The sequence below is a fragment of the Dreissena polymorpha genome, chromosome 10 (genome assembly GCF_020536995.1).
Source record: "Dreissena polymorpha isolate Duluth1 chromosome 10, UMN_Dpol_1.0, whole genome shotgun sequence".
NCBI classification, from domain to species: domain Eukaryota; kingdom Metazoa; phylum Mollusca; class Bivalvia; order Myida; family Dreissenidae; genus Dreissena; species Dreissena polymorpha.
Genome location: NC_068364.1, coordinates 68,474,677 through 68,495,696, shown reverse-complemented (window position 1 = coordinate 68,495,696; position 21,020 = coordinate 68,474,677). Strand labels below are relative to the sequence as shown.

Sequence of the window (21,020 nt, the reverse complement as noted above, 5' to 3'; positions counted from 1 at the left end):
ATTATTAAAAATATGTATAGCTCCATAAAATCATGTGTTAAAATATCTGGTCAGTGTTCTGAATTCTTTGTGTGTAGCAGAGGCCTCCGTCAAGGGGAAAATTTATCCCCTCTATTGTTTTCCTTATACCTAAATGACCTTGAACATTTTATTACTACACGTAATGATAAAAGTATAGAGATATACGATGCAGATTTAGATATACTCGTCAAAATGCTTGTACTACTTTACGCCGATGATACAGTTATATTTGCAACTTCGGAAGAAAACCTTGTGTCTGTTTTGAACACTTTTTACTCGTATTGTTGCCAATGGAAATTAGATATCAATTATGATAAAACTAAAGTTATTGTTTTTGGTAATAAAATGAAACGAAAAAGGGATATAAAAATACATGAATACTCATTAGAGATAGTTGATTATTTTAAATATTTAGGTGTGATGTTTTCTAAAAACAGACAATTTTCCTTAGCAAAAAAGCATGTAGTAGAACAGGCAAGAAAAGCAATGTTTAGTCTATATAAAAAAGTAAGAAACCTCGATTTATCTATTGAATGTCAATTGAAACTGTTCGACAATACTATTGTTCCAATTTTAACATACGGGTGCGAAGTATGGGGTTACGGAGACTTATCAATTATTGAAAAGGTTCACACAGATTTTCTTAAACATATTCTTGGTGTTAAAAATGGTACACCACATGTCATGATTTATGGGGACCTTGGTCGTTATCCGCTATCAATTGTTATTAAAAAGCGAATGGTCGGGTTTTGGTATGACCTTGTTACAAATGATCAAAATAAGCTCAGCACGATAATGTATAAGCTAATATTTTCTCATGTAAGTCTAAACGATGTTAAGTTCAAATGGATCGATAACATGAAATGTATCTTTGATCAGTGTGGAATGAGCTACGCCTGGAATAATCAATATTTTACTGGCACCAAGCATTTTTTTGGCAAAATTAAATAAAGTTCTCTGTGATCAATATATACAGCAATGGTCATCCGAAATAAATTCAATGCCTAAATCTCTCAACTATCGAATTTTTAAAGATACGTTTGGACTAGAGAATTATTTTGAGTCTGTACCTGATTGTTATTTACCTTATTTTATAAAGTTTCGAATGTGTAACCACCATCTGCCAATTGAAAAGGGCCGGTGGCGAAATATTGAACGTAACCTAAGAAAGTGTCAACTGTGTAATTTAAATGACATTGGCGATGAATTCCATTACATTTTGAACTGTCCTTTCTTTGCAAACCAACGACAGCAACTACTCCCATACATTAGACATAATACCAAAAATGCAATACTTTTTAAAAGAATCATGAATGAAACAGATAGATCAAAATTTTGTAATTTAGTAAAATTTATAAAGACTATTTTAGATTATTTTAAAAATACACCTGGCTGATAGTGTTTATAAATAACTTTGCTGCTAGCTTTATGTAATGCTAATAACATGTATGTATGTACATATATATACATTGTTGATAATATACCGAATGTCGTTGTACCCTTATTTTCTTGCTGCATCTGTATTTGTATTTATATACAAATATTATCTGGAGTTGATCTAGTACTATGCTATTTGTTTATATTATCATAGTAACTGTGTTGTACAATGTATATGTTACCTTACCCATACAGCTTGACCTATACTTGAATTATTTTGTAACTCACCTTTATACACTTGTTCACATTGTAACAAATGTGCTGAGAGTATTAATAAACGAAACGAAACGAAACGGCTCGTACAAATATATCATTACCAATGTCAAACTGTTTTATGTTTTTTAGCAATATAATCCAGAATCAAACTAAAAGTTATTAATTGGAGGTGCAAATAATCAGATTTGCCTGTTTTCCTTTACTTAAATTTCAAGCATTCCATTCGCTGAGTTAACGAAACAAAACAAGTAGAAATTTATTCAATATTTCAACCAATATTTAAAAGAAAAAAATAAGCTATTTGACGTAATGATATTTACATATTTATACAAATGAACATTACATTTTCGGGTTATTATCGCTTATACGAGTGCATTGAACGTTTTATTAATTTAACACATTGTAATGAGAAACGTATATATATAAACCATAATTGACAGTAAATTTGAGGGGTTTATGGCAAAAACATATTTTAGACACATTTTTTGCTTTGACCTCTAGTATTTTGATAACTTTTACACACGTTGTTTAAGTCAGATAGGTGTATTGTGATATGCGATATTTTGGATACTGACAAATGCTCGACATATTGGGGTTTAGATAAAGCTAATCAAAGTACCCGGTACCCTTAAATATTGAATACGGCTAGGTAAATTATACAGATTTATATTATTATTAAAAGCGAAGTCATGTAATTAATGTTTGATGAGATGTTTTGGTCGGTCATAATGGCAAACAAATACAGGTATTTTTTTTTATTTGAACATGATGCTATATGGTAGAAGTCCTCTTAAATCGCTGACTGATTTTTCATCAGTACCTCACAAACAAATATACATTTGGTGTTTTTGGCACAATATGTTATTCTCATTACAGGATATGTTGTTGCATAAGAAAACTATAAATAAATGGTAAGACACTGGATTCTTGTTTTCAACCATCGATAATTATGTTAACTGTCTTTTATAGACAGTACCCAACAAACATGCGTCGTAAATACAACGTCAGGTTGTGGTCGGATTTTGGTTGGCTGGTTATCAACCAAATTCCAACGTTGATGCAACGTTAAAATACTAACATCAATACAACGTCAGTAATCAACGTTGTACCAACGTTATATATTGGTAAAAGTAAACCTTGACGATCACCCAACTGGGGTGGTTTAAACCATTCCAAATATATGAAAGAAAGGGTAAATAACTTGTACAGTAAGCGCTACAAATCTTCAGGTGCCTAATTTAGTAATTAACTCCCCTGCAAAATATATAAATAGGTGGGGCTGCATTTCAAGTCACAATTTCGTACATAACTAATTATGTTTTAATGCGAATTAATTTTGTAATAAAAGTGCAAAACTCAATGTTAAAATATGTAATTGTGTCTTATTTTGTAAAAAGAAAACAAAAAACGATGGTTAACGCATGTAAAACAATGATGATTAAAATGCGAAACTGTGGCGCATTCGCTTAGAGAACCGAATGAGAAAAATCATCTGAAAAAAAACCTCCGATTCAACGAAAAAGATAAAACTTAATTTACCAGGAAAGACAGATATTCAAAGTGATCATGTGTGTTTATGCAAGAGTATGCCAAAATAACAGCATATCGACCGTCATTTAAAATGAAAGGCCAATGTCTGAAAGTGGGTGGGGTATAGTACTGAACTGACGATGTTCTACGGGAAATTCTCACCTGACCCTAACTTAAATAAATCAATTGTAATCAAAATTTCTTTTAATTTGCTGTTCTCTGTTTAGTTAATAAACAATATAGAGTGGCATTAATTGGAACAAATGTTTATGTTAATTAGCTTTATTATCGGATATAAATCATAATTTATATTTCTAACTGTTATGTAAATATACACGCGGACCCCCCTTGTTTTGGCCCGTGAAACCGGCATTTAGTGTACCCTTTATGGTTCGGCAAAAAGGTCAATAGCTGCAGAACTCCAGCTTTCACGTATTCTATGGTGTTTTATAATTTTCGAGCTGGAGACAATTCCTATGCGAAAACATATTTTTATCTCGCCAATCATCTGGTACACTCCCATTTAAATTTCCCATTAGTAATGCAGGGCGAAAAAAAATTTAAAGTTACATCATTAAATTTTCAATTAGTCAAATATAAACATGCAGATTACGATAATTTATTAAACAATACCTTTATAATTTTATGTTGCGAAGATGTCATTTTTTTATTCGTGACCGCAAATTAAAGGTTGCAATGTTTTCAAATGACATGTCAAGAGCTCGTAACTCCGCCTTCAAAATTGGATCCGTTTCAACAGTTTTTTGTAAACGTAACCACGTAGAATTTAAAATGGATTTAAGTATTTTTTACACAAGTGCCACTTTAACATAAGATTAGTTCGTTGCAAAAAGAAGAAATTATCGATAATTTAATTCACAAATTTCTGGCACGCATGACGTCCCGCTGTTTTGAATATCATGTGTGCAAACAATTCAATGTAAACGGTCATTCGCTTGGAAAATATCTTGTTTGTGTTGTAAAATTTGGACTATATTCATTATTCTACTGCGAATAGTGCTACGTGATGTTGTAACCGTTGTTCAATATATACAGGCCATTGTTTTCATGATAGATGTTATTCAGGTACGTTTTCATACTGGCATTCCTCCTAACTCTGGGTGAGCGACCATAGTAAAAAATAAAAAAGCCGCATTTTAGAGTTGTGGAAGCCATTCGAGCCTAGAACTAACAAAGCTAGAGTTCGCTAAAACGCCTACATTAATTCACTGTAATTTGGTTACTCAAATAGTTACAATACATCAGGTCCTTAAATTTTTGTCAGTTTTAATACTAATTTAATGTAAGGCGACAGAAACGTACCTGAATTCTCTTCACAATTTTTGCAAATATGTGTTTTGGGATATACGAATATATAAGTCGCCGATGTACAGGATGGAGATGGTACTGGCCGGGGGAATAGGCACAACCTACTATGACAAGCAATATTCTGTGTCGTATGCTGTTTACAACTACAGTGATTGCCATTCATATTTTAAATATATATGAAATCTTGCCCTTAAGTAAGAGACACAGGAACTTTTTAAATAACATTTTCAATTAATCCACACCAAAATTATTCTGTCATTCAGGTTAATTAGCATGTTTTTGCAGCCCGTAAAACACATACTAATCACATGTATAATTCTTTCAGGTTAATCATCTTTCACTGATTGGTGGATCAAATACAAAGAAAACTTTGCAGATCATATTAGAAAGGTATCACATAAAACGTGTTTGTTATTGTACCCTACCGGTGAAACTGGAGGGGACTTTCGGTGTGCGCTCTGTGTGTCTGTCAGTCAGTCAGTCTGCCAGTCCGTCACACTTTTCTAGATCCTGCGCTAACTTTTGGAGATTTGCAATATGGAGATTATGCACGTCATTTCATTTTGTTCCTACGTCGAGAATTATGGTTACTTTGGCAACAAATAGATTAGAAATATTGCTAAAAATGGTCGATCCTGCGATAACGTTAAACGTTCTTCATATTTTTTTCATAAAACTTGAAACATAAATAGATGGCAATATAGATATTATGCATGTCATTTCATTTTGTTCCTACGCCAAGATTAGACTAAAAATATTGCTGAAAATGGTAGACTTTCACCGATAAGGAACTTATATTGATTGGCAATAGTCTTGTTCAATATTTTAATTTCAATTGAGCTGTTTGAAGACCATGTTTGGTGTGTTATTTGTTCACTGTCATAACCATACTTCCATCAAGGTTTTATTAAAATTATTTACCTTCTCTAAATAAATGCTTTCAAACACCTGGAATAGTCAATAACTCTTACTGTGTTTCCTAAATCTCTATTTGCTTTCTTACTATTGTTTATTTAGTGAAATTAATTCATATGTTAACTTGTATGTTTACTATGTCAGATTGATGTCTAAAAGACTGAGGTGTTAATTTAACTCAAAGAGAGTTAAAGGGAAGCTCTCGTTCGATTCATCAGAAATTCAAAGTTGTAATTGGTAGGTTTATTTGCCTTTAAAGTATAAGTACAAAACACATGCCAGACTTATGCCTCAGTCACATATTCACGGATGCCGTTGTCAGTTCCACTGCGGATTAAATCTCCTGGATGACCCTTTAGGTGTCCAAGTTCGTGATATCATATATACAGATCATGTACTACGGTTGTCGGGAGGTTGGGGAATGGTTGAATTTTGGTTGCATGATAGTTATTTGGTTATGGGGAGGTTGGCGAATGGTTGAATTTTGGTTTCATGGAGGTTGGGAGAAGGTTGCGGGGAAGTTGGGAGAAGGTTGCAGGTAGGTTGCATGGTAGTCACTTGGTTGAGGAAAGGTTGTATTTTGGTTTGGAGAAGGTTGCAGGGAGGTTATGAGATGGTTGCATTTTGGCTGCAGGGACGTTGTGAGATAGTTATTTGGTTTGAAGAAGGTTGCAGGGAGGTTGTTAGGAGGTTGGGAGAAGGTTGTATTTTGGTTGCGATTTAGTTAGAATCCGACGTTGGGTCAACGTTGAAAAAAATGACAACGCAAAAGTTTGCAAAATCAACCTCAACCCAACCTTCCCCCAACGTTGGAATCTGACGGTGGTGCAACGTTGGTACAACGTTAGAAAAATGACGACGAAAAAGTTTGCAAAATCAACCACCACCCAACCTTCCACCAACGTTGGAATCTGACGGTGTTGCAACGTTGGTACAACGTCAATTGTTTGCTGGGTGGTGAAAGTAACCTTTTCTTAATATCATGTATTCGTTTAGTTCTATACATTTTGTTTCGAAAAGAGTAGTTATTTGAAAAACATGAACACGTAACACTAACTTAAAGGAGAAAATTTCAACGACTGAAAGAAAATATTTGTCAATCTAATAAGTATGAGCAGCGGTATTTAATCATCTTAATTCGTAAGATGTTAATAAATACATGTGTGGTGAATTATTTGTTTTATATTTTGTCGTTCGTCGTTGTTGTTCGTCGTTTAAATATTTGTCTTAAAGACCCTTTTTAATATCAGACTTTTACACCCATTATTGCTGCTTCTTCCTGTATTCGCGCGATGATTATCTGAGATATTAACTCTATGATTCTATATTCTCAAATCTTTTCTATAAAGAAGGAATGTAGTTGACAATTGTTAATAGTTTTATTTGATCGTTCGTCAAAAAGATGTAATTCTGTTACTCTTGTATCTTCAATGCAATTGAGTAATTAAATAGTAATTAAATTGAATGCGTTTTAATTCCCTTTTATTAGTGTTTAATTTGAGTTACAATGCTATGACGTTAAATTGTATTTACACTTAAATGTATTATGAATATTGCTGGGCCAAGTGTGAGGTTGAGCGCTCTATAACCAGGTTTAAACCCCCAATGCTCTGCATTGACCGTTCCAAGGCGGTGACCCCAGCTTTATTCATATTTTGTGTTTATGTTGGTTTGTATTGCGCTGTATTGTGCTGTTTTGTACTGTTTGGTCAATCGGTCACTTGCCTTAAATAAAGGACCAACTAATTGTTTTTAATAAAAATTCAATACTGCTCCAGCAGCTGGAGTTTCACTTCTTTATATTAAAGAGAATTTCCCAGTACCATTCGTTTGTATTATTTTCGTTCATTCTATTTCAGTGTTGATTATGTTGCCTGTATCAACTTTATCCACATATAAAATGGTTAAAAGCCATAAAAACAAACTTGAAGTTCAATTCTTCTAAACAGTTTCTAAGAACATGTCTTAAAGTGCTACATCGGACATGTCATAAACTTGCTGACAAGAGGTTAAGATCGTCAGATCAGGTTGTCCTACATTTTTATAAGTGTAATTAATTGCAGCACTTAAATGTATATTGTCCACATTTTTACAGGCAAAACAGAAATAAAACAAACATAATATAGCCTTATTCACGCACGTGTACATATATCGCCTTAGATATTTAGGCTTACGTTGGATTTGGCAAAATGAGAGTCATAACACGATATTAAATGAAAAAGTATACTTTCTCATTTGTTAATTTATAACAACGGAGTGCACACAACACAGGTTTTTATTGGTTTTCACATATAAACTATATAACTCGAGAAAAGGACAAAAGGCAAAGTTTAGAAGGTGAGAGGCAGCCAAATTTCACATCCCTGAAGACATTCATACTGGCACCCCTTACCGAATAAAGGTATGAAAGGTGTTAATGACATTAACATACAAACGAAAAAATGCAAAAACAAACAACATAAGAGTACATATCGAGTGGAATCAACGCGACAACGCCATTACATGTCCATAAAACAAAATATAGTATTAACATCGCCCAATATATTTGCCTTGAAATCGAAAGAAGTGTAACAGTCAATGTATTAACTGTTCGTTATATAGAACGCGGCTAAAGAAGTAATTGCCGATTTCTAAAATAAACATAAATGCATTGATAGTCAAAACACATAGATGTAGTTTACTCAAAGTTATTATATTTGTTAAAAAGCAATTTAAAATTGTTTTTCGTTATTATATAACGCACTTTTACTTCAATAAACTAGCACATGCGTGTCTTATATATTTTGTTTACAATGTTTGCGAATGCCAACACTACAGCCATACAACGACTGTCTGCGTTCATCTCCAAATGCCCCTCTCTATGCGAAAACGGAAGCGACCAGTGCAAGCAAAGTGACCCCCATAGTCGCCGCCACGTGCACTGCAGAGCTCCCGCATGTGCCCACGGCAATCCAGACTGTGGTAAATCCATCGCCTGCGACTGATCCGGATTCCGTCACCGACAGCGTCAGTTCGTAGCCACCAGTGGTTTTCTGAGCCAACGTCTTTCCCGTTGCTACTTTAAGCACGCCGGCGGAAGAGATCGTAAAATAATCGTTTGTGTCTCCAGCTGGAATAAATATAAACGTGTCAGGCATGTGTTATCCTTACGCTCAGCATAAGAGTAAATGTCACAAAACGAGACTTGACAATGACCAGGGCAATATAAAAAAGTGAAACTCCTGCTGCTCCAGTAGTATTGCATTTTATTATACACAAGTTCGTGGTCCTTTATTTAAGACCCATTTCCGAAACAGTACGGCACAATAAGAAATAACATACACCACATAGTAGAATAAAGCTGGATAAGTAGAATAAACTCTACACCTAATTGATGATCGTCACCATGAAGCATAGCCGCTACAGTTTCATAGAGTTTTAACACTTACTCATACTTAGTAGAGGGTCACTGACAATTGTAAAAAATATTCCAATGAATTAGTTAAAAGCATTTAACATAACGAACACAAACCGTAAATATTGTGCATATAAACGATTAACGGCAAGGGCAATAACTCGATAATTATAGAGTGCATCTTATGCGCTTCTCCCAAATTAGAACTATCCATCTATGACGTTTGAATTGAATAGATGAACGCGTTCGGAACATTGAAAAACATAAAATTCGTCGACGGTCAAGTGGTTAGCTCATAGGACATCCGCAGTAATAAAATATTATAAAATATTAATATCAAAGGAATGAATCGATGAAAATGGCGATATAATGAATAAAGGGATGAGTTTATGTTTATTATTCATTTTTTAAATAAACAGACTGCACGAAAATTATGTATGTAGAATTGGTCTATGTAAACATAAACTACTAGTATTTTTAATTGGAATCATACGATGGTTCGACCACAAGCAATATTGAAATAAAAGTACTGAAAAGGGTGTTCTTACAATCTATGTCGTAGGTAAGCGTTGTACCAGATGTTTTGTCCGAAACGGTGTAGGTCCCGACAGTCGTGTCTGAAAACAATCACATCATGAATTTGTAAATAATTGAGAATGGTTGTTTATTACGCCTACAAATATATACAAAGTAAACCTTCAGTTGCAGCCGCAGATATACTTGATTATAACGTGTGGTTGCTTATTTATGGCAATTGAATACAGTCCTGTTTCTGATCGGAGTTATTTTGAAGTAATTGTTTGAAACACAAAGGTGAACAGATTTTGTTTTGTGTGTGAAATGTTTGACAGGTAAATGTTAAATACGAGTACTGTACTACAATAAATAACCGTGATGTCAGCCCTGGCATCCATGTGATAATGAGCTGTGACTGTTTGATAGTATTCACATGTAATAATTGCATTCATAATTAAGCTCAATTTTTAAAATATTATGCAACCAGTCATCTAAATATAAATGTTTTAAAAATAAGTATGTTCAATCAAACATGGCTATTTAAAATGATTAACAAAGTATATTCAGTAAAACATCGATATTATAAAACGCGCAAAAAAACAAGAATGTACAGTAAAGCATCGATATTATAAAATGCTTAAACAAATAGTATGCTCAGTAAAACATCGATAATACAAAATGCGTAAAAAACAGTATGTTCAGGAAAACACCGATTTATTTTTTAAAATGCTTAAAAAAACTAGTATGTTAAGTAAAACACCGATATCATAAAATGCTTAAAAACAAGTATGTTCAGTAAAACATCGAACAAAAGAATCAATAAAATTGAACAAAATTGTGTTATGCACTGCATAGAGTGCACTCTGTGTTGTTCAAATGTTAGAATTTTTTAAAGCTCCTACCTGCGGTCGCTCCGTCAGACATACATACACCATACTGCTTCTGTCCGAACTCGAGGACGTTTTTGATGTTGACGGTAAGAGTCAATGTCCCTGTTGTACCCCCACTCGAAGCCAATGCTCTATGTAAAGGAAACATAAACTCCAAATAAAGCAGAAAGACGTTTAAGCTTATAAACGGGGCTTGTTCTCAGGGCAGGCCAACCCAACCCATTCAGAAACAGAAATGTGATGAAATACATTCTTATTAAATATATATGCATTAATTGATAATGATATGTGAATTCTGTAAAATTTTAATGTGAAATAAAGACCTTCGTTCCAACAAAAACATTTTGTACTTTAATACATTAATACAAATATGAATTAGACAAAACATGTTTTCACTGACGTTTATGCAAATGAGAGTAATCGCACTAGCCAACGTTTATAGAACTGTTCTGCCACGCATTGAGCTTACAGTATAGCAAATTTGTTACAAGTCTAACATAATCTCAAAACAATGTAGTGATGTCCAACGTAATTACAACGTGTATTGATCAATCTTTTGTTGTTACGCAATCGTTCAATTAAGTTAGCTTAAAGGGATCTTTTCACGCTTTGGTAAATTGACAAAATTGAAAAAAAGTTGTTTCAGATTCGTAAGTTTTCGTTTTAGTTATGATATTTGTGAGGAAACAGTAATACTGAACATTAACCATACTCTAATATAGCCATTATATGCATCTTTTGACGATTTTAAAACCTAAAAATTATAAAGCGTTGCAACGCGAAACGATTGAATAATTTGGAGAGTTCTGTTTTTGTCGTTAAATTTTGTGAAACTACGAAGATTGCTTATATAAGGTACAAAATACTTCATAAATGTGTACTCGGCGGAATAGCTCAGTAGGCTAAAGCGTTTTTACTTCAGGACTCTGGCAGGACTCCAGGAGTCACTGGTTCGAAACCTGCTCCGGGCAATGTTCTTTTCCTTTTTTTATTTTTTTTTCTTTATTTTTTTACTGAAGCTTTTACGATCCAATGTTTACATTTATCAATATAAAGCATTTAATGAATAAGTTTAAAAAATGCCAAAATCTGTGAAAAGGCCCCTTTAAATAAAAAGCAGCGTTATCAACAAAAACTCGTAAAGTCTAACTTACGTTATTGTTAAGGTATATTTAGGCGTGGTTTCAAAGTCGAGGCTCTTTCCGGTAGCCAATGTGACTACACCGGTTGAACTGATCGCCATCACATCACCGGTGTTACCGGTGGTAATGGCGTATGGAGAACCGATCGTTGCGACTCCCGTTGCGGCTGCAGTGAAAAGCGTTCCTCCGGCAGCGATTGTTTCCGAGATCGCGGCGGTGACTGAACCAGAAACAATTGCACCATTTGTTCCAGCTACAGTGCCCGTTGTTATCGTCCATGCAGTGATCTGAGCGTCTAAAAGAAATAACCAAGCAGTGTTTATGAACGTTTGAGAAACATAACTGTGTAAATAAAAGTGAATGAACAAGGTAATGTGGTCACGGAACTCACCAGATAATTGCTTACATTTTATTTAGGGTACGCCATCGTAAGGTTAAGTTTTTCTTACAGATTTATCGCAGTAGTGATACATATAATCAAAAACAAGTGCGTTTTTAAGTCGTTGAAATACCCACAACATTTTGAAAGTATTCGAATAACAGTTGTATTATCTAGATTTTTTTAGAATGTATACGTCGATTACGTCAGCAAAAGTAAGAAATTTTCAAAAATATATTTTCTACGTGTTTTTATTATTCAAGAAATATTAATTGCTCGTACTAATCATTATCAATGTCAAAAAGTTCATGTTTTTTTTAGTAATAGTATCCAGAATAAAAATTGTTAATCGGATGTGACAATAATCATATTTGCCCGTTTTCGTTTACTTAAATATCTAGCATGCCATTCGCTGAGTTATCGAAACAAAACAAATCTATTTTTTTCAGTATTTTATTGAAGATTGAAGATTTAAATATCTTACATATGAAGTTAGAAATATTTGTTTTCACTAAAACAATTTGGTGCAGAATACTGTAATAAGTGTTTAACTAAACTCACAAAAACAGGATAACATGTTTACTCCTTATATTGTAAATTGGTCTTTCTACGAAATGATGTATATTTTGTATTTACTTTATGCTTTTTATATATGTTTGTAAATAAATGAGTGAATGGACGGATTGATTGATGGATGGATAGATGGATGAATGGATAAATGCATCGATGGATCGATGGATCGATTGATCGATGGATGGATGGATGGATGGATGGATGGATGGATGGATGGATGGATGGATGGATGGATGGATGGATGGATGGATGGATGGATGGATGGATGGATGGATGGATGGATGGATGGATGGATGGATGGATGGATGGATGGATGGATGGATGGATGGATGGATGGATGGATGGATGGATGGATGGATGGATGGATGGATGGATGGATGGAATGATGGCTGGATGGATGGATGGATGGATCATGAGAACGTACTTGCTTATCTGGGACGGCAATTTACGCACATGCATTAATGCCAGTTTTCGCAGAATGGGGCTTATTTAACGAATTTTGTTCACAATTTTGTGACACTTACATGAACAAGCAGAATGTTATATAAATGACCGAATACTATTTTAAGATTTCTTTGCAAAATTGGATTTCATAGAAAGGTTAAACCCATTTATGCCTAGCGTCTAGAAAAAAGGCCTTGGCAAACAGCGTGGACCCAGATGAGACGCCGCAGTCTCATCTGGGTCTACGCTGTTTGCTTAAAGGAATTTCTGTAAGAAATATTCTTAATATAGAAATGAATATACTAGACATCCCTAATTTTGGAAATAAATTGATCCAATTTCGAAGGATGGGAGAGTTCACTAGGCATGAATGGGTTAAATCGTACAGTAGTTTCGTACGTATGTAATAAAAGAAGTACGATTTCCGGGAATTTACAGTTATAAACTCGATATAACGAAATTATCCAATTATAGAAACCCCATTTCATTCTTGATATGTCTTTGATGAAGCTTATGGTCTGTGAAGTCAAAGCTCATAATACATATATCATAGCATAATTTACACTTATAAGGGGCATATAAGTGTTCAATATTCTATGCACAATCCATTGAAAAACGTTTAAAATATAGTAAGCACTATATGCATAGCTAATAATTACAGCTGTAAAGGGGCCGTGTATACAGAATGGAAAATGACAATTAAAAGCAGTGAAATTGATTCAATTTACACTGTTACTTAATATTTAAGCAAGCGAAATATTTCTCCTTACTTAATACAACTTCCGGAAAATGCCGTTCAAATTATAAATAATCATCACTTGAAATCGATGAAACAGAAAATTATTTTAAGTGTTTTTCGTCGATTACTTCGAAAATATGTGAATTACTTATATAGCATTGGAAACACTATACGAGCTTTAAAGCCCGAGTTTTGCTCCTTCAATTAGCAGATGTTATTTGGTTTTAAGGGTTATCTCTCTTCCATCATCTGTTCTGCTTTGCCAATATAGAAATATTCGTCTAATGTACTAATAATGTTCACACGAATATTGAGTCGCTCATATTTCTTTTAGAATATGATTGTGTTATTGAATGTATATGTACATATTAATATGTATCATGAAGAGTGAGACTGAAATAAACTATTAAACTATTAAACTTTTTAAATTTATATGAATAAATTGGCTATAAATATTCTAAATGAACGATGTGCACGTGATAATATGTAATTGCACATGCATGATGTATCCGACGTTTTAAAGTAAATTCGTGTGCTTTTCGCAATATATTACATGTGTATTTTCTTTGAAATAGAATCTGTATGCGGTACTTTATGTAAAATGTCTTTTTTTATATGATGCCCGGTATGGGAAAACAGGGCTTAATGCTTGTGCATAAATAGTTGTCTCAGATTATACTTTCAATTCCGCCCAGACTGATCAGGAACGACGCGTTCTGCTCCTTTTTGTTTAAAGGAAGTCTCTACTAAACGAAAATCGAGTAAAGGCGGAAACTGTCGTCCCTGATTAGCCTGTGCGGACTGCACATACAAATCTTGGACAAAACTTTAAGCACATGCATTAAGCCCCGTTTTCATTGAGCATAGCTAATATATTTCTTTCAACCACACTTCAGGCATCGACGTTGGAAGTGTTTCGGTTGTGCCGGTCCTGTTATTACTTGGCCAGTGTGTTTATGTCACCAATGACGTCACGAATACGATGTTGTGACTGAAATACTTACTCTTTTACTACATATTTTATTATTTGTGTCAAGTTAAAGATACATCCTGCAAAACAAGCGTTGTCTGCTTTTCGAATACAAACGTATCATAAATATGCTTCAATTCCCGAGTGTAGTTTAGTTTAAACCTATTTATTTTACCTTGATTGCATCGAAAGTCTCAATCTTATTGAAACGCTCTCGAGTCCGTTTCCTGGGCCTAGAACCAATACTTGATGTCTTTGGGGAAATCTAAAGAACGCTCCCACAGTGGGGATCGAGCCCATGACCACTCGGTCGCTAGGCAGACACCTTATCCATTACCCCACGGCGACCTCAATGACCTCCCGAATGTACAGGGCACGCTACAAATACGAGGATCGCGGGTTCGTTCCGGGCCCATGTGTGCATTGGTCTTTAAATGATTATACATCAATTTTTTCCCTGTCACACTCTTGTAACCCATTTATACCAGGCGTCTAGAAAAAAAGGCCTTGGCAAACAGCGTAGACCCAGATGAGATGCCGCATGATGCGGCGTCTCATCAGAGTCTTCGCTGTTTGCTTAAAGCAATTTCTGTAAGAAATATTCTAAATATAGAAATAAATATACTAGACATCACTAATTTTGGAAATAAATTGATCCAATTTAGAAGGATGGGAGAGTCCACTAGGCATAAATGGCTTAAAAGTAAGATTCGAAATTAATAAGTTCAGTATTTCGTTACTGAAAAAATGTCAGATTTGTGAAGAGATAGTCTGTTCACCGCGATATCACTGCAATACTGTTGCTCATTTGGTTGTTGTCGGCTCAGATACTACATACAAGTTACTCGGTTGCCCTTTAGTATACTTGAATGTACCCCGGTTGAGGAAAATACGCTTAAAGACAACCGGACATACTCCGTGGTATACTTTTGGTATATTTTATACTTACGGAGTACCCGCGCTACTTTTAAGTAGAACTTGAGCCGACAATATGACTGTATTACTGCTGCTTTCTGGTCACGAAGGAGTAACCTATCAAATACTGTGATACAGGCTGACAGATAGTACCTATTTCCCGCAACACGGGCCTATTATTTTTTTCAAAATAGAGTATAAAATACGACACTTTTAACACGCCTCTTTTTTTACTCTTAAGTGTACGTAACATTAAATCACGCGCTAGCCATGAATGATATCACATATCATGCAGTCTTCCCACACTGTTGTTTAGGGATTCCTGAAAAGGAACAGGGTGGCCTCTTTCGCGAAAATATAGTCGCATGGCAAACTTTGGTCAGTTTTAGTGCCGTAATTATGTTGTCACTATTAATCTAAATATACTTGAATTCAATCATCGATTAAGTATTATTTCGTGAGGTATCATCTTTATTGACTATAATTTGATTTAAAAATCAAATAATACTGTATAATATTCTATCAAATCGAAAATAGCCAATAAAACACGTTAGGCGTTATTACCAGAACATTGGCAAATAATACCGTGTGGAGCATTACCATGGGTAGGGCCACTGATTGTAAAAGGGAAGGCCACACAAAGTAGAAGTCATTACAGAGTATCTAATTTTTCCAAGAAAATTCGTCCCTAAAGCTCGCAAAAGGCTGGCGCAATTATTACAAAATTTCTAAATTCGTTTAACTTAATATTATATGGATAGTAAACTCTTTTTACATCTCATATCACCACAACATATGCATTCCATTTTACGATGCAAATGATCTTACTTATCTAAGAAATTTAAAAACAAAATGAAGCGCACAAAACAATCATACATCTATTTGGCTAGTACGTAAGAACTTCTACCAAAGACAGTGAAGATAAATTTTCATTAAATTTATCCTTCCGACTTTGCTTGTTAAAATATACTTATGTTTTCCAATACACAATTAAATATTTATTATAACTGTTGTTTAAGTACATGATATTCCGTTAAAAGTATCAAATAAATCAATAAACTCTTTATAATAAATCAATTGATCCCCGCCAAACTGGATTATAAAACAGTCGTGTACTCTACGGATTCATTCCCGCGAATATATCTATTCATACGACCCACGAACACCATGTTATGTTTCAAATGTTACGGACATGACATTCCGCATCTATCGCTTCAATATCATGTTCTTAATTCTATCAAACAGTTCTGCATTATATAACCCTATAGTAAAGAAACTAAATCACTCGCGTTATGCCAAAAATGAGTCTGGGATTGAACCCGGATCGCCTTGGTGAGAAGCGTGTATACCAACCACTGCGCTGAAAGGACATGCACATGCGTAGCCCTGTTTCCCCAGAGCGAGGCTTTTTTTGTCTTTCAAATGAATTGTGCTGATGCAGTACTTACTGGTAAGCATTTCGTGACAGCTGAGATATAGATATAATAGGGTCGCATGAAAGGTAAACATGGCTTAAAGTGATATATTGGACATCTAACAGTTTATAGTTATCGCAACCGTTGTTTATTTTTGGTGTTTTTCACTTCAAATACACTTATATTTGTTAATGCAGCATCAGCATACTAAAACAATATCCCGGAAAAAGAAAAATAATGCATTTGAATATCAACCGTACTTTTGTTTTGACAACTGACGACAGAAATAATTCGATTTACGATGTGAATCTAAATAGAGTATTTAGTGCAGATTCGTTCATACGACACAAAGACACTATTTTGTTTTACGGATCATTTCGGCTTAGAGGACTTACCAGTCATGTAAAATATCGAATATAATATATATATTTTTTTATAAACAACTGGAAGCAAGATGAGTTGCAGATAATTGGTCAGTAACAATATTTTAAATTACTCTTTTGACCTGTTAATTCTTTTCAGCTCAATCAATCAGTGAAAAATGCCCATACCATCACTTTAATGCATGAGCGGTTTGCAAAGGATAATCATGGACAACACTTAACGCACATGCATAAAGCCCGGTTTTTCCCATTATGCGACTCATATCTAATTCAGGTGTTTCGAGTTTTTAATAACTCGGAACGCGAAATAGGTTTGCCGAATGGTTTCCATGGGTGAATCTTGGCCCGGTGTTCTACAACGCGGTCGTTAGTTAAGAATCTCTGATGACATTATCAGTGTGTTCTTTAAAACAGCAACCGGCATTGATTGTTGTTAAAATCATTGATTATACACTGATTGGTACACAGGACAAAATGCTCGGTACATTCTGGGAAATTGAGAAAACCCACGTCGGGTCCATCGGCATAATAGTGACCAGCCAGGCAGCCTCAAACATTTTACTTAACGCAGTTATTACCGGTAGCCTAAACTCACAATTTTGATTATGGATAAAAATATTCAGTTTCGGTAAATTTCGATACGAATAATAAGACATGTGTAGTCATTTCATGTTGGCGTTGTGGCGCCCTCCTCTAAGCACGCTCCCACAGATCGGACGACAAATATCGCCATTGTCGTATCGCGCTCTTTTTTGCCGTTGTTTCAAAAACGTCAACACGACAAATAGTTTAAATGTGATATGGCGTTTTTTTATTTAGTGTTGTTCTCTTTGGTGCACGAAAAACCCACATGATCATCAGTACCACGAATCTATGTCGTCAAAACGCAACTTTAGGTCCATCGTAACGAGATGTTTGAGTGCAACATTGTAGTTTCGACAGAACAGATTGACACATGAGTAGACTACACAGTCTTATATGAGAAATTCTTTGTATAATTATGCTATTTTTCAGACTATTGGATTTTATATAATGTTTTATCAAACCAAAGAAAATGTATTTGTAACTGGAGACACAAACTCGCAACGCTGTGTTCAATCATGCGGTAACGTGTTTTCATATTTGAGGAGACTTATCGGAACACGAGAAAATATTTGCCAAAATTTAATCTAATTTCTCAAAATAAATAGGCGCTATTTAAAACAAAATTGAAGTTCATATAAGAGCAAATAATACATGTTTATATTCGTATTCTAGGTTAAATAAATACAACTAAAAAAAGGAGCTAGATAGTGTTTCTTGATTTGCGACCAATCTGTGATTCTTTCCAAAGATTAGAAGTTGCGTCATTATCTACAAATATCTTGCAATGGTTTTGTTTGACAATTTTTTTATGTTTATTTGTGCATACAATTCTTTTAAATCTCAAACAATGTAGAATGTTTAAATTTAGAAAAAAAACATTACAAAAGAGATCACAAAGTCTGGGAAACTGTATTTTAAGTTTTAAATTTTACTTAGCCATGCAAAAAGAAAACATGTGAAAGTGTTGAAACTGTTATTTCACGATTTATTTAACCTTGCACTCAATGACATTCGCCCTTAATTCTAGTTTTTCCGTAAAAACATCAAACGAAGATGGATTTCCATAATTTGAATAAAGTACATGTGTTTCTGTCGACGCGATATATATAAATCGCGACATAATTATGTGCTTGTGCAGTCGATCAATGTGGCGCCCACAAACCGAATTCCATGGTTTGTCGTGCGAAAAAAATCTGAATCTGAATTAAATATTGAGAAATGCTTAAGAGGGTACAAGTAAGTGTTCCTCAAAACCTTCCTCAAACAATATAAAAAGCGTAAACAAAAATCAAAATGTGTTTATCTGTTGATACTTTTACTTTTGAATCGTTAGTGAAGCTTGTTACTCGTCAACGTTTTTTCTTTCGAAAAATCGCACATACCCGCTTGCAAAATGCAAAGTATCCGATTTACAGATAGAGATTTATTTCATGTAAATATTTTAGATATTTTAAAAACTTTAGGTTCTTAACGGAAGCCAGGCGCACATTTCGCCATGTCAAGCTGAAGATATATAGTATTTGAGGCGGAGAGAGTAGTAAACGATTATGTTTTATAACCCCTGTTGAATACAATTCCAATGAGGTTTTTAATTATGTATTCGTTAATATGCATTTAATGTGGTTGTGTTTTCTTTTTCTAAATACGTTTGTATTATTTAAATTATTGAATTGTAGGTAATATATCATTGTAAAGTAAAGATATCCCGTCGCGAGTGAGCTCGGTTTTGTACATACTGCTAGCGCTTTATTATTTAATTAAGTGCTTCAGTGAGTCAGTCACTTCTTCTGAAGAACAGTGAGTGAGCGTTTCTTCAAACAACATAAAATAACAAGCAAGTAAATCGTTTGTGCTATTCAAAAATAGAGAGCGTATTGCGAAAATTGTTCATAAGGAGTACCGATATTTCTGTAGGGGCATGTTTAAAGTAATTATTCTTTTATATGAGAATCAGTTTTACTAACGTTTATTGTGTTAATACTTGGAAATTCGTTTTTGTGTTAAATAATAAACAAGTGACGGGTATTGGTTTTATTCTTGAATAAATATCACAGTGTCGTATAGAATGCCAATGAAACACCTATAAATCGTGGTTTAAAACTAAATGCTTGAATCTGTCATTTAAGAATTAAAGGGGCCTTTTCGCGTTTTGGTAAATTGACTCAACTATAAAAAAAAATGTATCAGATTCGCAAAATTTAGTTGTAGCTATAATATGTGTGAGGAAATAGTAATACTGAACATTTACCAAGCTCTAAAATATCCATTATGTGCATCGTTTAAGTATTTAAACACCTGAAAATTATAAAGCGTTACAACGCGAAACGATTGAATAATTTGGAGAGTTCTGTTGTTGTCGTTATGTTTTGTGATACTACCATGATTGCTTATGTAAAGTATAAAATAGCAGTCCGCACAGGCTAATCAGGGACTACACTTCCCGCTTTGATGGTATTTTTCGTTAAAAGGAAATTCCTTTTTACCGAAAATTTATTTTAAGCGGAAAATGTCGTCCATGATTTGCCTGTGCGGACTGCACGGGCTAATCTGGGACGACAATTTAAGCACAAATGCATTATGCCCAGTTTTCTCAGAACACGACACATATTCTCTTAAACAGGATATTTGAAATATGGGGTCTATGGGTTCACCGATGATGTTTTTTCTCAAATGTCAAATAGTTTAAACACAAACATAGGTGTTCGGAATAAAAAATAAAATTAGTTATATATTTTATAAAATAATATCCGCCTACCTGCATAGTGGAACAAGTAAGCCAAGGCGAGTATTCCGATAAATCCTTTCATTGTTGGTTTCAAGTAAATCCTTTCGTTGCTGACACGAACTGCGTTTGAAGCACGCTACTGCTGGACATTTATAGCAATGGTCAGTACCGGAAATCACGAGTGATTGTTACTAGGAATAAACAACATATTTCACGTATCCAAAACAAAATTTATAAAATCATACTCTTTTCAGGAATGAAATGTCAATTAACTTAGATTGATATTTCGAAATATTTCCTTTAGACCAATCAGCAATTGTGTTTTATTCACTACGCAATGTGTTGTTTTCTAATTGGTCATACTGTTTGTGAAGTTCGGCAACAGTTCCGAGGCCATTTCAGAATCCTTCACTGAATGGCTAAATCGATGCAAAGTTAGGAAGCTGAAAGGCGGAGCTTGCCTTGGTAAATGATTTTACAGTAGTCACTTCTTTAACTTGTC

The 21,020-nt window shown here is 34.3% G+C and overlaps 1 protein-coding gene across 1 annotated transcript; it reads right to left on the bottom strand.

The window, feature by feature from the left end:
- Window positions 1-8,306: 8,306 nt before the first annotated feature.
- On the bottom strand, window positions 8,307-20,600 carry LOC127849204 (protocadherin Fat 2-like). The gene is made up of 5 exons (XM_052381923.1): window positions 20,549-20,600; window positions 11,403-11,685; window positions 10,261-10,379; window positions 9,391-9,459; window positions 8,307-8,557 (listed from the first exon to the last, which is right to left on the bottom strand). The coding sequence occupies exons 1-5, from the start codon at window positions 20,598-20,600 to the stop codon at window positions 8,307-8,309; spliced, it is 774 nt and encodes a 257-aa protein (XP_052237883.1).
- Window positions 20,601-21,020: the final 420 nt, after the last annotated feature.

Coding starts and splice junctions, on each gene's coding strand:
- LOC127849204 (XM_052381923.1), bottom strand. CDS start 20,600: ATGAAAGGATTTATCGGAATACTCGCCTTGGCTTACTTGTTCCACTAT. Junction 9,460..10,260: donor GTCTGACGGAGCGACCGCAG/GTAGGAGCTTTA, acceptor GATTGTTTTCAG/ACACGACTGTCGGGACCTAC. Junction 8,558..9,390: donor GCTTACCTACGACATAGATT/GTAAGAACACCC, acceptor TATTTATTCCAG/CTGGAGACACAAACGATTAT.